Source organism: Sinocyclocheilus grahami, unplaced genomic scaffold (genome assembly GCF_001515645.1).
Source record: "Sinocyclocheilus grahami isolate Dianchi unplaced genomic scaffold, SAMN03320097.WGS_v1.1 scaffold16.1, whole genome shotgun sequence".
Taxonomy (NCBI): domain Eukaryota; kingdom Metazoa; phylum Chordata; class Actinopteri; order Cypriniformes; family Cyprinidae; genus Sinocyclocheilus; species Sinocyclocheilus grahami.
In genome coordinates this window covers 1,561,444-1,580,584 of record NW_015505195.1, presented here as the reverse complement: position 1 = coordinate 1,580,584, position 19,141 = coordinate 1,561,444, and the positions used below count along the sequence as shown (strand labels likewise).

General features: G+C 36.6%; 2 protein-coding genes across 3 annotated transcripts in view; one reads left to right on the top strand and one right to left on the bottom strand.

Moving 5' to 3' along the window:
- Window positions 1-949: 949 nt before the first annotated feature.
- On the bottom strand, window positions 950-4,932 carry LOC107550257 (cyclin-dependent kinase 4 inhibitor C-like). Of its 2 annotated transcripts, XM_016231505.1 has the most exons (3): window positions 4,746-4,932; window positions 3,671-4,333; window positions 950-1,967 (listed from the first exon to the last, which is right to left on the bottom strand). In XM_016231505.1, exons 2-3 carry the CDS (start codon window positions 3,800-3,802, stop codon window positions 1,596-1,598), a joined length of 504 nt encoding a protein of 167 aa, XP_016086991.1. In that variant the 5' UTR covers window positions 3,803-4,333; window positions 4,746-4,932; the 3' UTR covers window positions 950-1,595. The 2 variants fall into 2 exon arrangements, with proteins under 2 accessions (XP_016086991.1, XP_016086999.1); XM_016231513.1 differs by lacking the exon at window positions 4,746-4,932 and having other exon boundaries at window positions 3,671-4,509.
- Window positions 4,933-6,574: 1,642 nt separating this feature from the next.
- Window positions 6,575-19,141, top strand: part of faf1 (Fas (TNFRSF6) associated factor 1) — a 78,903-nt gene continuing 66,336 nt past the window's right edge. The window contains exons 1-3 of the mRNA XM_016228726.1: window positions 6,575-6,898; window positions 7,818-7,886; window positions 13,105-13,151. Coding sequence (XP_016084212.1) covers window positions 6,848-6,898; window positions 7,818-7,886; window positions 13,105-13,151 — 167 coding nt within the window. The 5' untranslated portion in view covers window positions 6,575-6,847. The remainder of the gene's footprint in view (window positions 6,899-7,817; window positions 7,887-13,104; window positions 13,152-19,141) is intronic.

Sequence of the window (19,141 nt, the reverse complement as noted above, 5' to 3'; positions counted from 1 at the left end):
GCCGTTTCGATATGGGTCAATAACAAATAAGGATGTTCGAGATTATGAAAAGGATATTTTGATAATCTAGTTTAAAACACGTGTATCAAGTTCCTGGATATGTGATCTTTGAATTCTTTGTTTCATACAGTTAGGGGGAAAACGTGATTGATTTAGGTTAATGACTATACAATGTAGCTCATAGCAGTACCAAAATACAGTCCTTGCACCTTAATGTGAGTGTACATAACTTTTAGTAATCAATGTAAAGCATTTTGTTTTATTAAATATCATGAATTTCTGAGTCTAGAAAATTTAGGATTAGGCAGTTCGACCTGAATAAGACGCGCCTTGCCATGAAAAGGTCAAAATATCTGAAAAAAAAAATTTCTTCATGTTTGTTACTTATGCCACAGTGTTTGTTAAATATTAATATTTTATATTAGAATTCTTAAAAGACATGTAAGTAACAAAACAACAAAAACATCTTTTAATGGCACTTTTTATTACACTCTCTAATCAGTTACACCACCAGTTATAATTTTAATTGTAATCCCTATAAATAAAAATATTAAAATGACTTTTATTTTAGAAGTTAAAATCCGGGCAGAAACACAATGTGCAATTGACCCCTGCAATGTCTTAAAGGTGAGAGAAATGTAGTTAATTCTAGTCAACTGAATTTTAGGACAACGCAAATGAGATTATATTAATGTAGTTTCGCTTTTTCACTACAATGAAAGCTAAATCTGATTATTGTCAGCTGTAAGGCTTTTTCTGTTTACAACTTGTGCTCTGTAACTACACTACAAATATACAACTGCCACCGCGAACGTCACAGCGTTTTATTTGTGTTTTAAACATTCGACAACATAAAAAAACAGTTATCAATGTTCAAACAATGATATTTCATGTTTATAATACATTTCATAAATGTTTTCTAGGCCTACCCGTATTTCAGTGACACGAGGCCAGAGTTAAACACACAACGTCACGAAACCGTTTAACAGCTGTCTTTGGTTATTTTGCAAGGTTTTAATTTTTTTTCAATGCGACAAAACATAAGCTTTCACAGTAAATCAACAATTAAAAGGCATTAATTACAAGCAAAAGTGCAAGTTCAATGTCATAAACCTATAAACACAACAAAAACAGAGCAGTCAGGGGTTAAGTGGGTTTTGACCATTATAGTGCAACTTTAATAAAAGGGGAGATTGGTTTCTTTAAGCACATCAATTCATTTAGGTTATCTTTTTTTCTTGTTATAAAACAGGACATATGGACAGGCGTGACCTGCCTGGAAGTTAGTGAAAGAAATTAAAATGATCAATACAAAGCTAAAATGGAGACTTCGATGACCTGAAAAATATCTTATTAAAAAAAGAATCAAATGTAATCCACTTAAGCCAGTTGAAATTAGGGGCAATGTGAATAACATGCAATGTCAACTGAAATGTTAATTATTCTTCACAAACAGACATGCCCCTGAGCCCAATATTTTACAATGCAATGAGAGGTAGTTAGCTGAAATGTCTGCAATGCAATAAATCGCGCATTCAGCGTTTGTCTGCTACCTCTGTTACACAACAAAACACACAGGCCCATAGTCAGAATCTCTAGCTGGATTGTGAAGGCGCAATGTTCTCCAGCCACTCCACAGTTCTGTGTTTGTTGTGCATGAGCGCCAGGTCACGAGGCGTGTAGCCGTTCGCGTTAGGCACAAAAGGCGGCGTGCTGCAGTCAGATACGAGATACTGCACAACAGCCAGGTGTCCCTCCCGCGCCGCCAGATGCAGAGGCAGGTTGCCGTCGTTGTCAGGGAGATTGACATCAGCACCGTTCTGCGCGAGCATCCGTAGAGTGTCCAGATATCCGTCTCGCGCGGCATCGTGACTGACGGTCAGTCGTAGGATGGGGTCGCGCGTGTTTGGATCGGCGCCCGCTCGAAGCAGCGCCTCCGCTATGCACGGACAGCCCAGTTTCATCACCTGAGATACAACCCAAAGAGATGTGTTAAGGTGCTTAAAAAATATTGTTATAATAATCAATTACATGAATCACTTTTTGATGAAAGTGTGCATTTCAATTAAGCATCATGAGTGCATTATTCATTTCTTATCAAGATAAAGGGTAATATCTACATGAATGTATCTAAGGCCTATATATACACACACACACACACATATATATATATATACATACACACGCACACTGTATATCGTATGATGTGTACCTATTATTATTATTATTATTACTAACCTATTAGAAGATACTTAATTATTATGTAACTATCATGTAAATAAAAAGAAATAGAAATAATTTTGACTTCAATACCTGTGATATAAAAAATGTTCGTGGTGAAATCAGTTTTAGGCACATATAATGACCTCCTAAATTATGACTCGCTGACCTCTGATGATAAGTTATGAAGTGATGGCAGACCTAATCGACATACCCAGGGAAAAAAATACCCTATATTATGAATTGTGCTTGTGGAAATTTTTACGAGGAAGTTCACCAGTACATCACACGAATTGTTTAATATGGGTAAGGCTCCAATACACAGCTCATTCTCGGATAATTATTATGCGTGCATTTTTTTCCAACTCATATTAATTAAGAGACCACATGGAATACTTATTTTCATAAATTCCATTAGTCACCCATTTAAAATGACCCAGTGAAGGTAAAAGGTGATAAAACGGTCAAAACCTAAAAAGCAGTGACCAGTCGCAGCACCTAAAACACACACTTTTCCTTATTCACTCATATCATTTTTAAACCTAAAATCGTAATGTTGTTCAAACAAAAAAAAATCACGAATATTTTATATGTCATGTAGGCTACCTATAAACATATGCCACATATAGAAATTGGCATTATACGGCATTGAACATCGAGGATGGGGATTACCCAGTATTCAAATTATCACTCATTCTGAAGCCAAGAGTATATATTGTGAATATGACACGAGAACATGAGTAATATATGAATATTTCACCGAAATTAAACAGCTATATTGAGCTTGGTGTTAGTCCACACGGCCTTCTGATAAGCAGACCATTTTATGTTTCACTGAAATAATTTAAAAAGCAAAAACAGCATCTCAAGGTGTGAACGATTTTAATTTATTTATTTGATTGATTTCTAGAATTTTATCCTTCGCCATAAAAGGAAATAAGCATCTACAACCACTTCGGGCCTTATTGCCTATTAAAACAGAAACTCCATGATCATTAAAAATACATTTTAACTTTGTTGTTACACTTACGTTGTATAAAAAGTATAGAAACAAATACAATGACATCTGAATGATCCTAATTTAAGTGTAAAAGGATGCCAAAAACGGTTCTTTAATGTCAGATTTCATTTAGCTCGTGAGCTGACTGTGGTGTAATAAAACACTTTTCAGTTTCCACAATAAATTCTTTATGTATCAGAAAACGAGTGACGCTAATTTAGTGGCTTAAATAAAATATAGATCATTTGTCAGATCAACAGGTGCGTACTTGCTGGTTCGCAGGTAAACTTGATTAAAAAACCACTGGTTTAGTTAGAAGCAAATCAACCAGGCCACTGCTAGTGACCGCAAGAAAGAAAAGGACAAAATGTTTTCCTGAGGCTCTATGCACTGTGCATTATAAACATCGTGTTTAGATATGAAAGTCGTTCGTGGAGATGTGAGTCTAACCTGCAATGGTGTCCTGCCGTATTTGTTCTTCTCATTAACGTTCACGTTGCTTTGCAGTGTCTGCTCAATTTCTTTCAGATCTCCAATCGCAGCTGCAGTGCTCAGCCTATTTATAGCTGTGTCTTCGGCCATTATATCCTGACAAAGGAGGTAGAATATCTCTGGTGCTTGCGTTTAAAAAAAATGTCCGCTGGTTTATATGTAAAAAGGACTACAAAGCTGTAGTAAATAGTCCGATCCTGCGGCCCCCTAAAAAAATATCCGTTGGAGATGCGCCAAGGTCCACCCACATTAATATCGTCCTACCGAAGCCATCGGAACCAGCGGAGAAAACAGGGATGCCATGCCATCTCTTATGAAATATATGCACAATCAAGAATTATATGGAATAAAAAAAGCAAACATCCTCTTTTATATGATCAATGCGCGAAGTTCCTCCCCGTGTCCATGAATGACATGCAGCTCTCCTGTGGTTTTGGTCCAGATACGATCTCACATCCAAACAGATCCGTAGTAGTCACATGAAAAATGCTCGTATCTGAGAGCCAAACTTCCCTTTCATGAGTCCTCTGATATGAACTATATGCAGGTGCAATGGGCTGGAGAACTGCGATGCGTTCATGGCATTCGCAGATGTTGTCATTTCAAGCCTCCGAAGGACCTCTGAAACATAAACAGAGTTAGAAGACTGTTATTCCGCGAGGACATTTCTATTATGCATCCAGCGGCTTTGCAAGCATGTGTTGTAAGTTTTATGCAAGCTTCCCGCCCATTTTGAATATGAAACGTCAAAATGCGAATTTTCCTTGATGTGCACATCAAAGAACGCTGGTATGAGGGTTATCAGAACTTGTTAACTGACAGTAGCCCGGTATTACAAACGGACACGCGTAGAAATAAGCGTTAATATGTTTTCAGTCAGCGACCAAGCGTTTCAAACTGCAGGCGTGAATATCTACAAACGTTCTGTCGTGGTGCTTCCTCGCGCACGGACGTGCAGTTACACTGTGACGATTCAGCCGATGACGGACGACGTCATAATGGGTCATTTCAAATGAAACATTGTATCCTCTACCTGCAGAATGGTTAGGCTACGTCGCGGGCATCGAGTTATCCTCTTCGACCGGTTATGGGCGTTGAATAAGCTGGTTGGAAGACAGCGGACTATGTCAGAGCGTCTGCCGCTGTTGTTTGACATCACTCCGTTTTTGAAATAAAGGGCCAACACTTCCGCCCACTTTTTCTAACAGACGCGGAGTGAGGCGGGACTCAACGGTAATGTTGCTGGGGAGAGGCTGAGAGATGCACTTTCTTCTCACAGGTTCTGGCCGTGTTAGACAGTTCATCCTTGAGTTGTGAAGGCTTTGAAGAGTTGGTATTAGCAGTGTAAAATCCCCCTCTCCATAAATGTGTGTTTGAAGTGAAATTGATTCAAATTACTGGTAGGATGAAAGGCTGTAAAACAGTGCAAGTTTTATATTCAATCATGTGAACTGCCGAGATGAAACCATCCAGCGCACCACAAGTACAATCTGTCTGATAATGGCCAGTTTGTCAATATTTGACCATCGCGTTGTTTTGTTTATTCATTGGAATTAAAGCCATATAGCACAGCAATAGCTAATATGTTTACATTAACACTACTACACACTAATATATTATATGCTACTTAGACATACTGGTACATCCCTGCTCATAAACACTAAACCAGCCTATACTGATTTGCTGTGTTTTAGAGGATTTTGGGCACATTTCAGTGGGCGAGGCTGTGAGACCAGCAAACCAGCTTTATTTATTTATTTTTCTAAATGTTATTTTATATTTGATTTTTTCCAGGCCAGGCAGGCATGAATAGAGGCGAGGTTTATAAAAACTCAAGTAAGTTTAATTGCAATGGATGTCTCTGGTTCACTGGTTTAAGATGGTCTAGCTCAGGGTTCCTCAAATCTTGCCCTGGAGGGCCAATGCGCTGCAGAGTTTAGCTCCAACCCTGATCAAACTTACTTACCTGTGATTTTCTAATGATCCTGAAGACATTGATCAGCATGCCCAGGTGTGTTTGATTAGGGTTAGAGCTAAACTCTGCAGGAAAGTGGATCTCGTGGGCCAGATCTGAGGATCCCTGGTCTAGCTGGTCTCCTAGCCTGGCCAAGATCAAGGCCTCTTAGCCTTAGCTCTAAACCCCTCTAAAACCAGCATTGTGGGGCTGGCATACCTGCTAAGACCAGTGAAGTCTGGTTTATTGATTTGTTTTTGTTTTATTATTTTTGAGACAAGCTTTACATTTGTAGGTTAAAGTTTAAGTAACGTTAAGCTTTAATTGCAATGAAGTCTCTAGTTTGCTGGATTAGGATGGGTTTACCTGGTTTTAACTGGCCGAGATGGTGCTCTGCTGTTTAACAAGCTAATTTTTTTCGTCCTGACCCACTGAAAATTGCTCTAAACCCATCTAAAACCAGTCTGATATGGCTTGCATGTTCCTGCTAAGACTAGCAAAATCAGCTTAGACTTGTTTAAGCTTTTTTTAGCATAGATGACATAAAGGAAACCTGTGAGTTTAGTCGGAGTATCCATTAGTAAAATTATGATTTTTCTAAAATCTTGCTAACGTTTGGTTGCTCATCATGGTTGGCAGTGTTATATCTTCATGTTTACTAAATAATAAACTCATTTTGGTGGGGTTGCAGTCGGAGTCGGGTAGTGAACTGTGAAAATGGCTACAGACAAAACAATCATTGCTTTGGAACTGTCTACAGTGCCCATATACATTTTTAATAATATATTTTTAAAGCTTTTTTGTTGTTGTTGTTGTTTAAAATGTCATAAGGTAGTCAAACAAGTCGCTTGTATAACAGTCTATTCAAATTCAACCGCGGCCCTGCTGCTGCTTTAAAAATTACACCGCTCTTTCCAACCGTGTGCGGGGCGCGACAGTTCACAGCACTTCTTTACGGCAGCCGTAAGATGTTTCTGTTGCTTTGAACGCCGATCCAGAATACCAAAGTGACGATAACAAAAAAACTGAAAGCCCCCAAACACTGACAACACGGACCCGAAGAGCAGCATTTATACACGGTTACTTGCCGCACACTGATAAGCCGTGTCCTGAGCTGCTTTTTTGAAATCGCTGGTTGATATTTTTGGGGTTTTTACATGAGTCGTTAGCCTCTCACTGCAATGGCCTCCGACAGCAACATGGACAGAGAAATGATCCTGGCCGACTTTCAGGTGGGCTTCCTCACATAAATACGGATAATCTGTGATTTTATAAGATCTGGATGTGTAGATCAGACCCGTTCCTGTGTCTGCTCAGAGCTAGCCGGGCAACGGCTATTGAAGTCACTTCTTTTTGTTGACATGTCTCGAGATGATCAGCTGTCAGTGGCTTTGTTTCAATTATTCAGCAAAAATGAAATATGGAAAGCACACGACTAGACAAAATAACAATAGACAGCTTAAAATGCAATACGTTGGTGTCGTCTGCTTATATGGGACTAGAAAACATTACTAGACTGTCATCTGAAGCCTTATCTGTCTTTTCATGACCCTGTAATGACCAGAAGCTGTCAGATGACTCTGCACGGTTTCTACACTGCCATCACCCGTCACATTCATGTTTTTCAGTTTGTTTGCCTTGGGATTTTAAATATTAGTCAGTTTTACAAGTATTGACACTATGTTTTGATTGGCAAACTGTTTATTTAGTAGGAGCAGAAAGAGATCTGAAATATGTAGCAATTACAAATATTTTGATATGGCATGCACCAAAATTGAAGGTTGCTTATATGAGTCAGATTACAAGTATTGACACTATGTTTTGATTTACAGACTCTTTATTTAATAGGAGAAAAAAGAGATCTGACACATGTGGCAATTACAAATATTTCACCAAAATTGAAGGTTACTTATATACACTGTGTTATATTATGACTTTAAACTTAAAGGTTTACAATAAACATCTCTCATATAATTTAAAAGCTTTTATATATGTAATATTCAGTGCATAAATTAATAGAAATTCATTCTCTCAGAAATGTATTTTTGGCCTGTTCTGTTATTTAATTCTTTAAATTTAAAAAGAGGACTTTTTGGTTTATGGTATTTTTAAAATGCAAATATCAAAACCAGTTTGTTCTTTTTATTTCAGGCATGTACCGGAATCGACAACATTGCTGAGGCAATCACACTTTTAGAACTCAACAACTGGGACTTGGTGGTAAGATGCACTTTGTTCATTAAATCTGTAAGACTGACTCACGGCTAGATTTTCTTCTAACCACAAACCATTTTAACAAGTGCATGTGTCTCCTGCTTATTGTTTGTTTGTGGATTTTGGTGATACATCGGAGACAAAGCCACAATGTTTTGTACAAAAGCTATTTAATGGTACCATTGTTCACAGGATATTCTGGCACAGTTCTGTAGTAGCTGCATTTCCATATACCAGTTAAGTTGAATTACAATAGAAATTAGTCATCAACAAAACCTAGTCAGTCATTTTTGTCTTTACAAGAGTTTGTTAATTTTATATTTTTGACACTCAGTGAACAACTGGTTTATAATCAAGGGCGTCATGTGTCTAGCTTTTTTTCAGGAGGCATCAGTAAGAGTTCTAACACTGTGAGTCACGATTGTGTAGTGGTGTAATTTTATAGTATGCATGAGGGGATTGGTTCAGATCCTGATATTATATAACATAAAACTTTATAATGAACCAAGCTAAATTACAGCTGTACTCGACTGCTGGGGATCACCCTGCATTTTTGTGTATGGAAAACAGCAGGACTAACTTTTTGATAGTACCATTTGTGCTTCATAGGAAAAACCCAACCCCCAATAAAAATATATATTACTCTTTGTAATAAAACCTAAGCTTTTGCTGTAATAATGTCTTCAGAGACAATTATATATTTTTGAATTATTAACCGAATGAAAACATATCATTAAGCCTTTGCTGAAGCTATTCCAGAATATTAATAATATTATAAGTACTGCATCGATTCAGTAAATCATGTATTCTTTAGCTTATAGAAATCAGTTAATTTAAACTTTCAGCATTGGACACCGCAAGGCTAAACTGCACCTTATCTCTGCATTTGGAAGCGCAACACAGCAACACAGATTCCTTAGCATGTGTAGTTCATCTAAATAAGTGCTAAAGGACTGTTGTGTTGACCAATTCTATTTTTTATTTTATTTTTTTTTGTAATTCCCCCAACCACCTGCATGCAAAGTGTCCATGGTTCTGCATGAATCACATAAGTTAAATCACATATTTTAGCTTAAAAACTTTAGGGCACTATGAATTTTGTACCTGCAATAGTGGTGGAACTTAATTATCAAATGTATAAAAAAAATGAATTAGGCATGAATTGGTGCATGAATTAGGACATTTTGGGTCAATACTGATGTTTTAATAGTGTGATTAGGCAATGAGCCTCTTTAACTAAACTTTTAAAAGCATTTAAGAGCTTTAAACCACATACTGTAGCAACATGCACCACACTGTAAAATTATGTAAAAGATTGTGAAATTAATACATTCAAACATATAGGCAGTCTATTTACTAGCTCCTCAACCGATCCGATGAGAAATCACTAGTATCTCAAATTTATTTGCCCTCTTTTAGAATTTTGTTTAGATTCAGTGATGTAAATCACCAATTACTAAACATTTGCAAAAACATGATTAGGTTTTGTTATTGCAGGATAAACTTTATAACAACGTAAGCATGAACTGTTTCTGTCAATTTACATCTTGAATTCAGTCTTCAGCTTCCGTCTGACTGCTGCAACTCCTGTTACATTAAGAACACTTCAATTAGCTTTTTTTAAATTTCATTTGTTAGACATTTAATTTTAGAGACATCATTAGAGGCAATAAAGTGTGGTAGAGAAATGCATGCCCAATCATGGGTCAAGATCCATACCTTTTTTTTTCAAGCAGGAACTGTTTCACCCCTAGTGAACAAATAATAGTTCCTTTGTTGCTCCTACTGTGCAGAGCTTATGTGTCTAGGTGTCTGTTTCAGTCGATAATGCTATTTGAACAGACAGTAATATCTGCTGCAGTCTAGTCTGCAGAGACCCACACCTTTTTATAGCCTTTCATCTTATCTATTGTAAACAGTTCATTTAGACAGATCAAAACGGTCCTAAAAATTCCTTGTTGCAGGAGCCTATCCCTCCCTTTGAATACATGGTGTGGAAATGGTAATTGTAAAAGTCTTCTTAGTCTTATTACCAGGATCCCGGTGATTTATAGTCTGGTATATCGTTTGGTATATCACCTTTCATTCACCGCCACACAAACATTTCACCTCTAAAGCCTAAAAAAATATGCAGCTGTGACAGGTGTCACACCACAGACAAAGGCAGACAGGCAGAGCTTGTTTTGTTTGGGTGACAGGGGTGTGTCCTCTGGCTGTTTCCGTAGTGCTAATTTGCATGAGGGACTGAATGTGACCCACTCTCGCCCCTGTAATATAGGGTTCAGGCTATCTCGTATCTTGACAGTTTTCAAACAAAAATGAAGAAATTGTGGTTTTACAGATGGATTTTCCTCCACAAAGTCGCTCTTTATCTTGAAAGCGGGCTGTTTTACTATATTTAGCAGGAAGCTGGTTGTATGCTGGCAGCAATTCAAAGAAAGCAGGCCCTAGCCACTGCTTGGTTAAGTGCACCTGTGAATGTGATGACTCGCTGTTCCTACTCTGGGTTGCGAGGTTGCTGGAGTCCAAAAAATGTAGAGACGGGGCAGTCAGTGAGTGTTTGAACACCCCACGCTGAAGCCAGTATGTGTGCCACACACACTTGATCACACAAACACCACTGCACCTGAGCAAATCTTTCATGAGAAGTTAAATGGCCTAAAATGTGTAGACACTTCTACATTTTTGCCAGTGTTAAACAGTTCAATCTAGGGCTGCACAATTAATCGAATTTCTAATCGCGATTACAATTATGGATGCCACAATTATGTAATTGTTCAAAGCGGCAATTAATCATTCAAAGTCCACTTATGTTATTCTGTGTGCTTAAGATGCTTTTTTTTTCTTTCTACATGTTATCTTAAGGGTTTTTCCATTGTTTTAATTTGAGTTTTAGCATAACACTATAATACCATTCATATTTAATTTTTTTTTATAATTTAAAGAAGAAACCAATCCGATGTATAGTTGACATTTGAGGCTTAATACTATAGAAAAGCACTAAAAGTTTTTCAGTTAGAGTTGTTTTCAGCTGGTTTATTTTGATATAAAAATACGGCATGCAGTTGCATCAAACAATGGTATAAACATCATTCAATGTAAATTGTGATAATCGTAATTAATAATCGCAATTACAGTTTCAAGGGAATAATCGACAATTACGATTTTTGTCATAATCGTGCAGCCCTAGTTCAATCTGTCAAAAATATCTGATGTTCTGTCTCTACGGCAGACAAAACATAATTTCTACTGGCATGGAAAACATTCCGGAGCATAGCAAGCATTGCGATGTATGTCTCTGTATACACTTTGTTATTTGGCTCAATCAGAAGCCATTCCATTCAGATCTGTATCCACCAAGTAAGCCTGCTTATCACAGTCTGGCTCCAGAACCCACTTGCTCATACATGCAAAGACACAAACACGTCAGGCCCATCTCTGTGCATTCCTCTTCAGTCTGATGAGAGAAAGAGAGGGAAATATGTAGCCCACATTGCTGGATACTGCTTGTGTGTTTTATGTTTGGGTTGCTGCGCATCTCTGTTATTTGTGTTATCATCTTAAAGTGGTCATGAACTGCCTTTTTTATTATTATTTTGTAGTGTTCTCTGAGGTCCGCTTATAATGTTATCAAGATTTTTACATCAAAAAAACATCATAATTTAGAAGTAATAGGCTATTTAATGTCCTGTTTTGACCCCCTCATCGGAACGCCTTGTTTGTAGATGAATCCATGGTAAAATGAAATTAACAAAGGACTTTCTGTTCTTACAGAACAAGTTCTTACTGACGCGATCTGGAACTTCATTAAAAATAAAGTTCATCCACTCTTTCCTAATGTTGGGATCAACAAATCCCAAAGGCAATGCAAAGATTGTGTTTTTCCATAACTTGGCACTGCACAGCATCTTGTTGTCGTCGGAGCTATCTTTATCGTTTGATTTCTGCTTAGACCTGCGTTTGCCTCTCTCGTTATTTACACTATATGCGTGAATTGGTGGGTGGGGCTAAACAGGCAGTGACGTCGAAGCAGGCAGTGAACTTCTGCGGAGGCGGGGTTTAGCCACACTATTACGTCATAAAGTGGCACATTCCACAACCTGTCGTTTTGTCAGATTGGCTTCAATATAAGCTGTTTTTAGACTTACGGGGAAATTTTGAGTTCTGAAACGTACAGGTTGTTTTTATAGAACAATGACCTCTTATATATGTCAAAAGATCAAGGGAATTTTTATTTCTCAGTTCATGACCCCTTTAAAAAAGGATCAGTATATTTAGACCATTATTTGGGTAGTTGTCCTGATGTGTGATGTGCTATGCTATGCCATATCTTAAATGAATTGATTCTTGTCTATTTATTTTATACTATAGTTCAAAAGTAAAAACATTAAAAATATTTTATATTTTTTATAATAGTTTGAACTAGTATTAAAATTGAATATAACTTTTTTTCTATTTTAATATATTTTAAAATGTAATTTATTGCTGTGATGCAAAGCAAAATTTTCAGTAGTCATTACTCCAGTCTTTAGTGTCACATGATCCTTCAGAAATCATTCTACTATGCTGATTTGGTGCTCAAGAAATATTTAATATTATTATTATCAATGTTGAAAACAGTTGCTTGCTTAATATTTTTGTGGAAACCATAATACATTTCCCCCCAGAATTCTTTGATAAATAAAATGTTCATTCTTGCTGAATAAATCTATTCATTTAAAAAATAAATAAATCTTACTGACCCCAAACCTTTGAACAGTAGTGTAAAATAAATTAATTTATGATACAAGAATTTATGACCTTATTAATCAAGAGTTTTTATGACATCTTATTAATTTAAAGACTACATTTGTACTTAAAAAAATTATTTTTGTCACATTGCCGGACTATTTACATAAACTGCAAACAGCAGAATGATTAACAATGCTCCAAATTTGCATACTGAGGAGTATGTTCTGTATTACATTACTTCTCGGCCATTGATAAACTGTTCTTTTGCATACTGTATAGTAGGGAAGTACACATATTCAGACATGGGGTGTTAAAAACATCAACAAAAATGGTGACTAGTTACATCACCTAAAATATATGTTTCCTTTTATACATTAATATGCATAAAAAAGACGAACAAGTTTCATGTTATGTCACTTTCGGTTTTAACTGAACCCAACAGTCATTTCTTGTAGTCATCAATGATGTGTTTTCTTGTTTGTTTTCTTTCTAGGCAGCCATCAATGGAGTCATACCACAAGAAAATGGGATCTTGCAAAGGTATGATGTTGATTTGTTGATTTTTATGAATCTAAAACCATCAACTCGGGCTTTCCCTTTACAAAATTATGGCAGAGATTCCACTCCATCGAATTGCATGTGGTAGTCTTTAGAGTAGAGGTTAATTCTGGTAAACTCCAAAGACGGCACATTACCTGAATCAAGACCTGGCTGAGCTTGATGGCTCGAGCGAGGTGGTTACTGTTTTCATGGCCCTGTAAAATGAAACTGGCCTCCTCTCAAAAGGGCATTCGTCTCTAAGCTATAATGAGACCCAGCTGCTGCTGGTTCCCTGGATGTTAAGGAATCGAGGGGGAAATGTCAGAGCAGCGTGTGTTTCGGATTGTAGAGCTCTTATCATATCTGCTCATCTGATTAGTCAAATCAGAAGTCTGGCTAATCTGCAAACTAACTACTGAACACAAAATCCTGCACTTTAATATTGCATCATCTGGCTTCATTTTATAATTCACAATTATGTGTAATGGACTCTATGCATGATCTCTTCCACATTTAGCCTAGGTGGCCACTTCAGTGTCTGGTGCAGCACAGTGTAAGTGGAAATTTTGAGAATATTAAGCACAAAATTAAATCTTGAGGAATTGTTACATGACAGGACAAAGCAATATTGATATGATCCACCTTCCCTCTAAAGGTATTTAAAGCTTCTGGAACACTATGGTGTAATATAATATGATAAAGTGTTATGTCTATTATGATTAATAAACTTTTATTTATATATATATAATTATAGTAGATACAAATAATTTTAATATAAAGAATTATATTATAATACAGTATGTATATGTATACATACAGTATATACACTGTATTATTACATAATGCAATTTTTTTGTGATTAGAAATATGACAAAGTGCTAACTACTACCACAGTATGATATGAGATAATTTTAGTGGAAATACCTAGACAGTCAGTGTTCATAGTTCATTGGGCCTGTAAGACATTTGTTTATGTTTTTTTTTTTTTTTAAATACAAACGTTTTCTTCTTCTTATTGTTATTATTTTATTTTTATGTATGAAACCATTATTATGTTCTATTACACTACTGGGTAAAAAGTTTGGGACTGGGAAGATTTTTTAAATGTTTTTTGAAAGAAGTCCTTGATGCTCACCAGGGCTACATTTATTTGATCAAAAATACAGTAAACAGTAATATTGTCAAATGTTATATTACTACAATTTAAAATAACTTGTCTATTTTAATATATTAAAAAATGTAATTTGTGATCGCATGGCTGAATTTTCCATACCTATTGTCACATGATCCCTTAGAAATCAATGTTTAAAACATTTGTGCTGCTTAATATTTTTGTGGAAACAGTGATACTTTTAAAAAAAATGTAAAACTTTAAAAGAACAGTATTTATTTGAAATAAAAAAGCTGTAGCAGTATAAAAGTATTTTTTTCTTTCTTTCTTTAAAAAAATTAAAGTAAAAATAAAAAATACCAACCCCAAACTTAAACTGTAGTGTATATAATTATTGTCTTTCTCTTATATTGTACATCACTTTGGTCTTAAAACCATTCTTTTTGCTACTTTATCGACTGCTTACAGAAGAGAAGAAAAAAACGAGGGGAGGAAAAAGAAAGTGAGAATTAAAGTGTGTTGCGGAAATAATTGCGGTGAAATAGCAGTGCAGAAAAGGCTGTCATCTCATTTCCCTCTGGAAGTCTGCTCCCCAGCAATTACCCCCTTCGTGCCATTTCAACACCAGAGTCACAGGAAATCAAACAATCAAGTTTACTGCGGGGGTTTTCATAGCGGTTGGTTGATGACCTTGTTAATGGAGGAGAACAACCAACAAAGTAGGGAGCTTTTTATAGTACTCAGCATGGATGTAGCCAGCTGTGGGTTCTGTGCCACTGGCCACATTTCAGTGCATTAATACAGTGCCCTACAAATACTGTTTGATGGATTGCAGTAGGATTGTTTAGATGCTCACCACTATTTCATATATGCAAGTTTTTCTTCTTCTTCTCCCTACCCCCCCACCCCCCCTCTTCACCGTCCTTTTCCCATTTTCTTTAGTATGGTCTGCTTTGGATCGCAATGAACTCATTCATGGTGTGTTTAGGCTGAATGTAAAGCTTTTCAGCATTCCATCGACCAATTAAATACTGCCAGTTGCATTGTGGGTAAGAAAAGTAGTTGACAGCTTTCATTGTTGTAAACTCTTCACTGGGTTGTGAAGGTATATAGAGGGGCCAACCACCTTGGCACGGAGTTGGGCACTAAACCGTTGACACCCACAATTGAAAATGCAACAAACAGTTCTTGTTGTTTGTCTCGCTTGAAGAGTTTGTAAAGTGTTACACTATGCATTTAGCCGTATTGAGATTTCCCTCAGTTACCTTTAAACAGAAATGCACACAAACAACAGCAAAAAAAATCTGACCCAATAACAGGAATTGAAACTTTTGGCAACAAAAGGCATTTGTGAACACTCATTGTGTCCACCATCCATTTCTCCTTCCTCAACGGTCAGCGCTCATGAATGCCCCAGAGTCTTAAGAACAAATATATTCAGACGGAGTGTGATCTGTGACGGTTTATTTAGAGGGTGTGTGAATGTAAGAGCTTGGACATGAGGACATGTTTTTCTCAAAGGCATGTAATTATGAATGGAGCCTGGCATGGCGACTTCCAGCCTGTGCATTCAGTGGGTGGCTGGCACCATACTGCAGGCTGTAGGATGGCACGGTTCACTCAAGTGCCCCCATTGAGTCACTCGCCGCCAGCTGGATCTCTATTCGGCGGGACCCAAAGACCTACATGCTGCTGCCAAGCCAAGCGTGTGTGTAGACTGCCATCTAGACGCTCACAGTGGAATAACCGTTGACTGATTGCCAGTATCTGAGATAGGGGAGAAAAAAAAGAGAGAGACATTAGCGGTTGAAAATTATATACAGATCACAAGATTGTTTAAAAATGGGTTGAAGATGCCGCAGGCTTTGAGGCTCTACTGTTGCACTCTGCTCTAGAAATATGTGTAATGTATTAACCGCTCTCCAATATCACCGTGCAAGAACGAACATCTAGATTTGTTAATAATCTTGAGGTAGTGTCTCATTTGTGAAGTCCCTTTTTAACCACGTGAACTTCTTGCGTAGGCTGAACTCTAAAATAAGTACATAAGTATAAGTAAAAACCTCATCCTTTGTTTGAAGTTTACCAGATTTGTATTTTGTCATCATCTTGGCCTTGTCACATGCTGTTTCTTGTTTTTGTTTAAGAAGCATCCAACAAAAGATTTTATTTATTTTAAACCTAGTTTTTTTTTATGGATAGTTCACCCAAGATGAAAATTCTGTCATCATTTACTCACCCTCAAGTTGTTCCAAACCTATAGGAGTTTCTTTCTTCTGTTGAGCACAAGAAGGTATTTTGAGAAATGCTGGTAACCAAATAGTTGACTTGTAGCAATTGACGTCTGTAGTATGGAAAAAATACTATGGAAGTCAATGGCAACCATCAACAGAGTAAATTATAGTTATTCAAGTTCACACGAAGAGTGCCGTTTTTCTCCAAAAGTTACCATGATTACAAATGTGACATTGAATTCAATAAACAATAAGTTAATTAAGAGACTTATGTTTTAGACACCATATTGCTTGTTTTTGCTCTATTTCGCCAACAAAAATCATTCAGAATACAGCCACAGTGCTGTTTTGTGTCTCTGAGCAACATGACGGTGTTTCGTTCTTGAATGAATCAACCGTTTAAATGATTCGATTCAATCGCAATGACTCGCTTATTAACAGTAACTTGCTGCCACCTGCTGGCGGTTTTAATTTCAAAATTCGGCTTTTTCTTTCTTTCCTTTTAAAAATGTTTTTTTCCATGTTTTAAATCATTTCAAATATCAGTATTCAACGTTTTATGTTTAATATATCAAAACATTATTTATGCATTTGTAATTGCAGGTTAAATGCATTCATGTCTTGGATTAAACAAAATGCATGTGTGTAAATACATCTAAATGCCACTTCAGATGCAGCTTCTGTGTTGATTTAATTTGGTAACAGCCCAGATGTCTTATTATTCTAATTCCCTGATTAAATATAAGAATTTGACTCAAAAGATAATGGACACTTTTAGAAAAAATGGCTTTATAAAGGTAAAAATGCCCATAAAATGCAAAAATCAGTTTAAACTTATTGGAAAAGATTAATTTCTATCAGTATGAACTGACCACCACACAGAATATGAAGAATATTAAAAACATTAGGAGTCAGCTGTCTTCGGCAGTCCTTAAGGTACCAGCACAATAACACACTCAGCAAAATATCGTCTAATTATCGTTATCGATAAAATCCCATAAAATATCGAAATATAATTTTTTGTCAAAATCGCACACCCCTAGTTGTGTATCGATTCAGATGTCCCGATTTGATTCGATTTTGTTTCGCAAGCTCTCGATTCGATTCTCAATTTTTTGATTACATTCAGTGAATATAGTTTTAATACAAATGCTATTGATATTTCTAAAAAATTAACAGTAAGGCCTAAACATCAGTTTATAAATGGTGAATTAATAAATAGAAATTAAGAACCACATGCCTGTATTTTAAACCTATTCTTTTTTTTGTATAGGGTCATTTTTTAAACAATAATAGGGCCCTATAAAATGTTCTTAATTTTTCTGGTAATCAGATGAAGGCATAAAACATTAATTTAATTTATCCTAATCAAATGAAAATTAAACCGTTTTATTTTTTGGCAAAAAAGTACTGCACAACAGAGGTTTACTGTTAAAATTAAAAAGAAAACAGATGTGATTATTCTTTTAAAAATAAAGATTTATTAATATTTATTAACAGTAGTAGCATTGAGTCTTAAAGGAACACTCCACTATTTTTGAAAATAGGCTCATTTTCCAACTCCCCTAGAGGTAAACAGTTGAGTTTTACCGTTTTCAAATCCATTCAGCCGATTTCCGGGTCTGGCGGTAGCACTTTTAGCTGTAGCTTAGCATTGATCATTGAATCCGATTAGACCGTTAGCATCTCGCTCAAAAATGACCAAAGAGTTTCGATATTTTTCCTATTTAAAACTTGACTCTTCTGTAGTTACATTGTGTACTAAGACCGACGGAAAATGAAAAGTTGCGATTTTCTAGGCTGATATGGCTAGGAACTATACTCTCATTCCGGTGTAATAATCAAGGAACTTTGCTGTTCCATAGGTGCAGCAGGCGCAATGAAATTACGCAGCGCCTGAAAATAGTCCCCAGCTAGGTAACTTCCAATAAGCCTATTTTTAAAAAAAAAAGTGTCTCACACGGCTCCGGGGGCTGAACGAAGGCCTTCTGTAGTTTTTGTAAGAAAAATATCCATATTAATAACGTAATAATCACTGTAATGTAGCTTGCGCCAACAGTTGTACACAGAAGCAGTTCCGGGAGCATGACGTATGAGGTCAGCGTTGCGCATGTGCCGGTGAGTCTCGTGAAAACCAACGTTTGTTTACAGGATCAAAGGAAGCAAAGTTACCTTACTTTAGCAAAGGAAAACCACTCTCCTCTTGGCTTATATCGAAATCCTCTGACATTCTTCTTTACAAATCCTCCTTTTGTACTTTTAATTCTTGACCGTTGTTTTGTTTTGATCTCTCCCCTGCATTTCCGTGTGCGTCACTTCTGAGCGGCGCATGCGCAAAGCCGACCTCATACGTCATTCCTCCGGAACTGCTTCTGTTTACAACAGTGAGTGCAAGCTAGATTCAAGTGATAATTACGTTTTGAATATGGATATTTTTCTTACAAAAATGCATCGATTCGCTACAGAAGGCCTTTGTTCACCCCCGGAGCCGTGTGAGACACTTTTTTTATGGATGGGCGCTTTTTATTTAAGTTCTTTTGGACTGAAGCAATGCAACAACCGCTGAGTGGCATTAAACAGCTTGAAAGATCAAAGACAATTTTTAATATTACTCCGACTGGATTCGTCTGAAAGAAGAAAGTCAT

What these genes read in the sequence shown, in the direction of transcription:
- LOC107550257 (XM_016231505.1), bottom strand. Translation starts at nt 3,802, where the DNA reads ATGGCCGAAGACACAGCTATAAATAGGCTGAGCACTGCAGCTGCGATT. An exon ending in ACGGCAGGACACCATTGCAG is followed by an intron (nt 1,968 to 3,670) that starts GTTAGACTCACA and finishes GTTGTATCTCAG; the next exon opens with GTGATGAAACTGGGCTGTCC.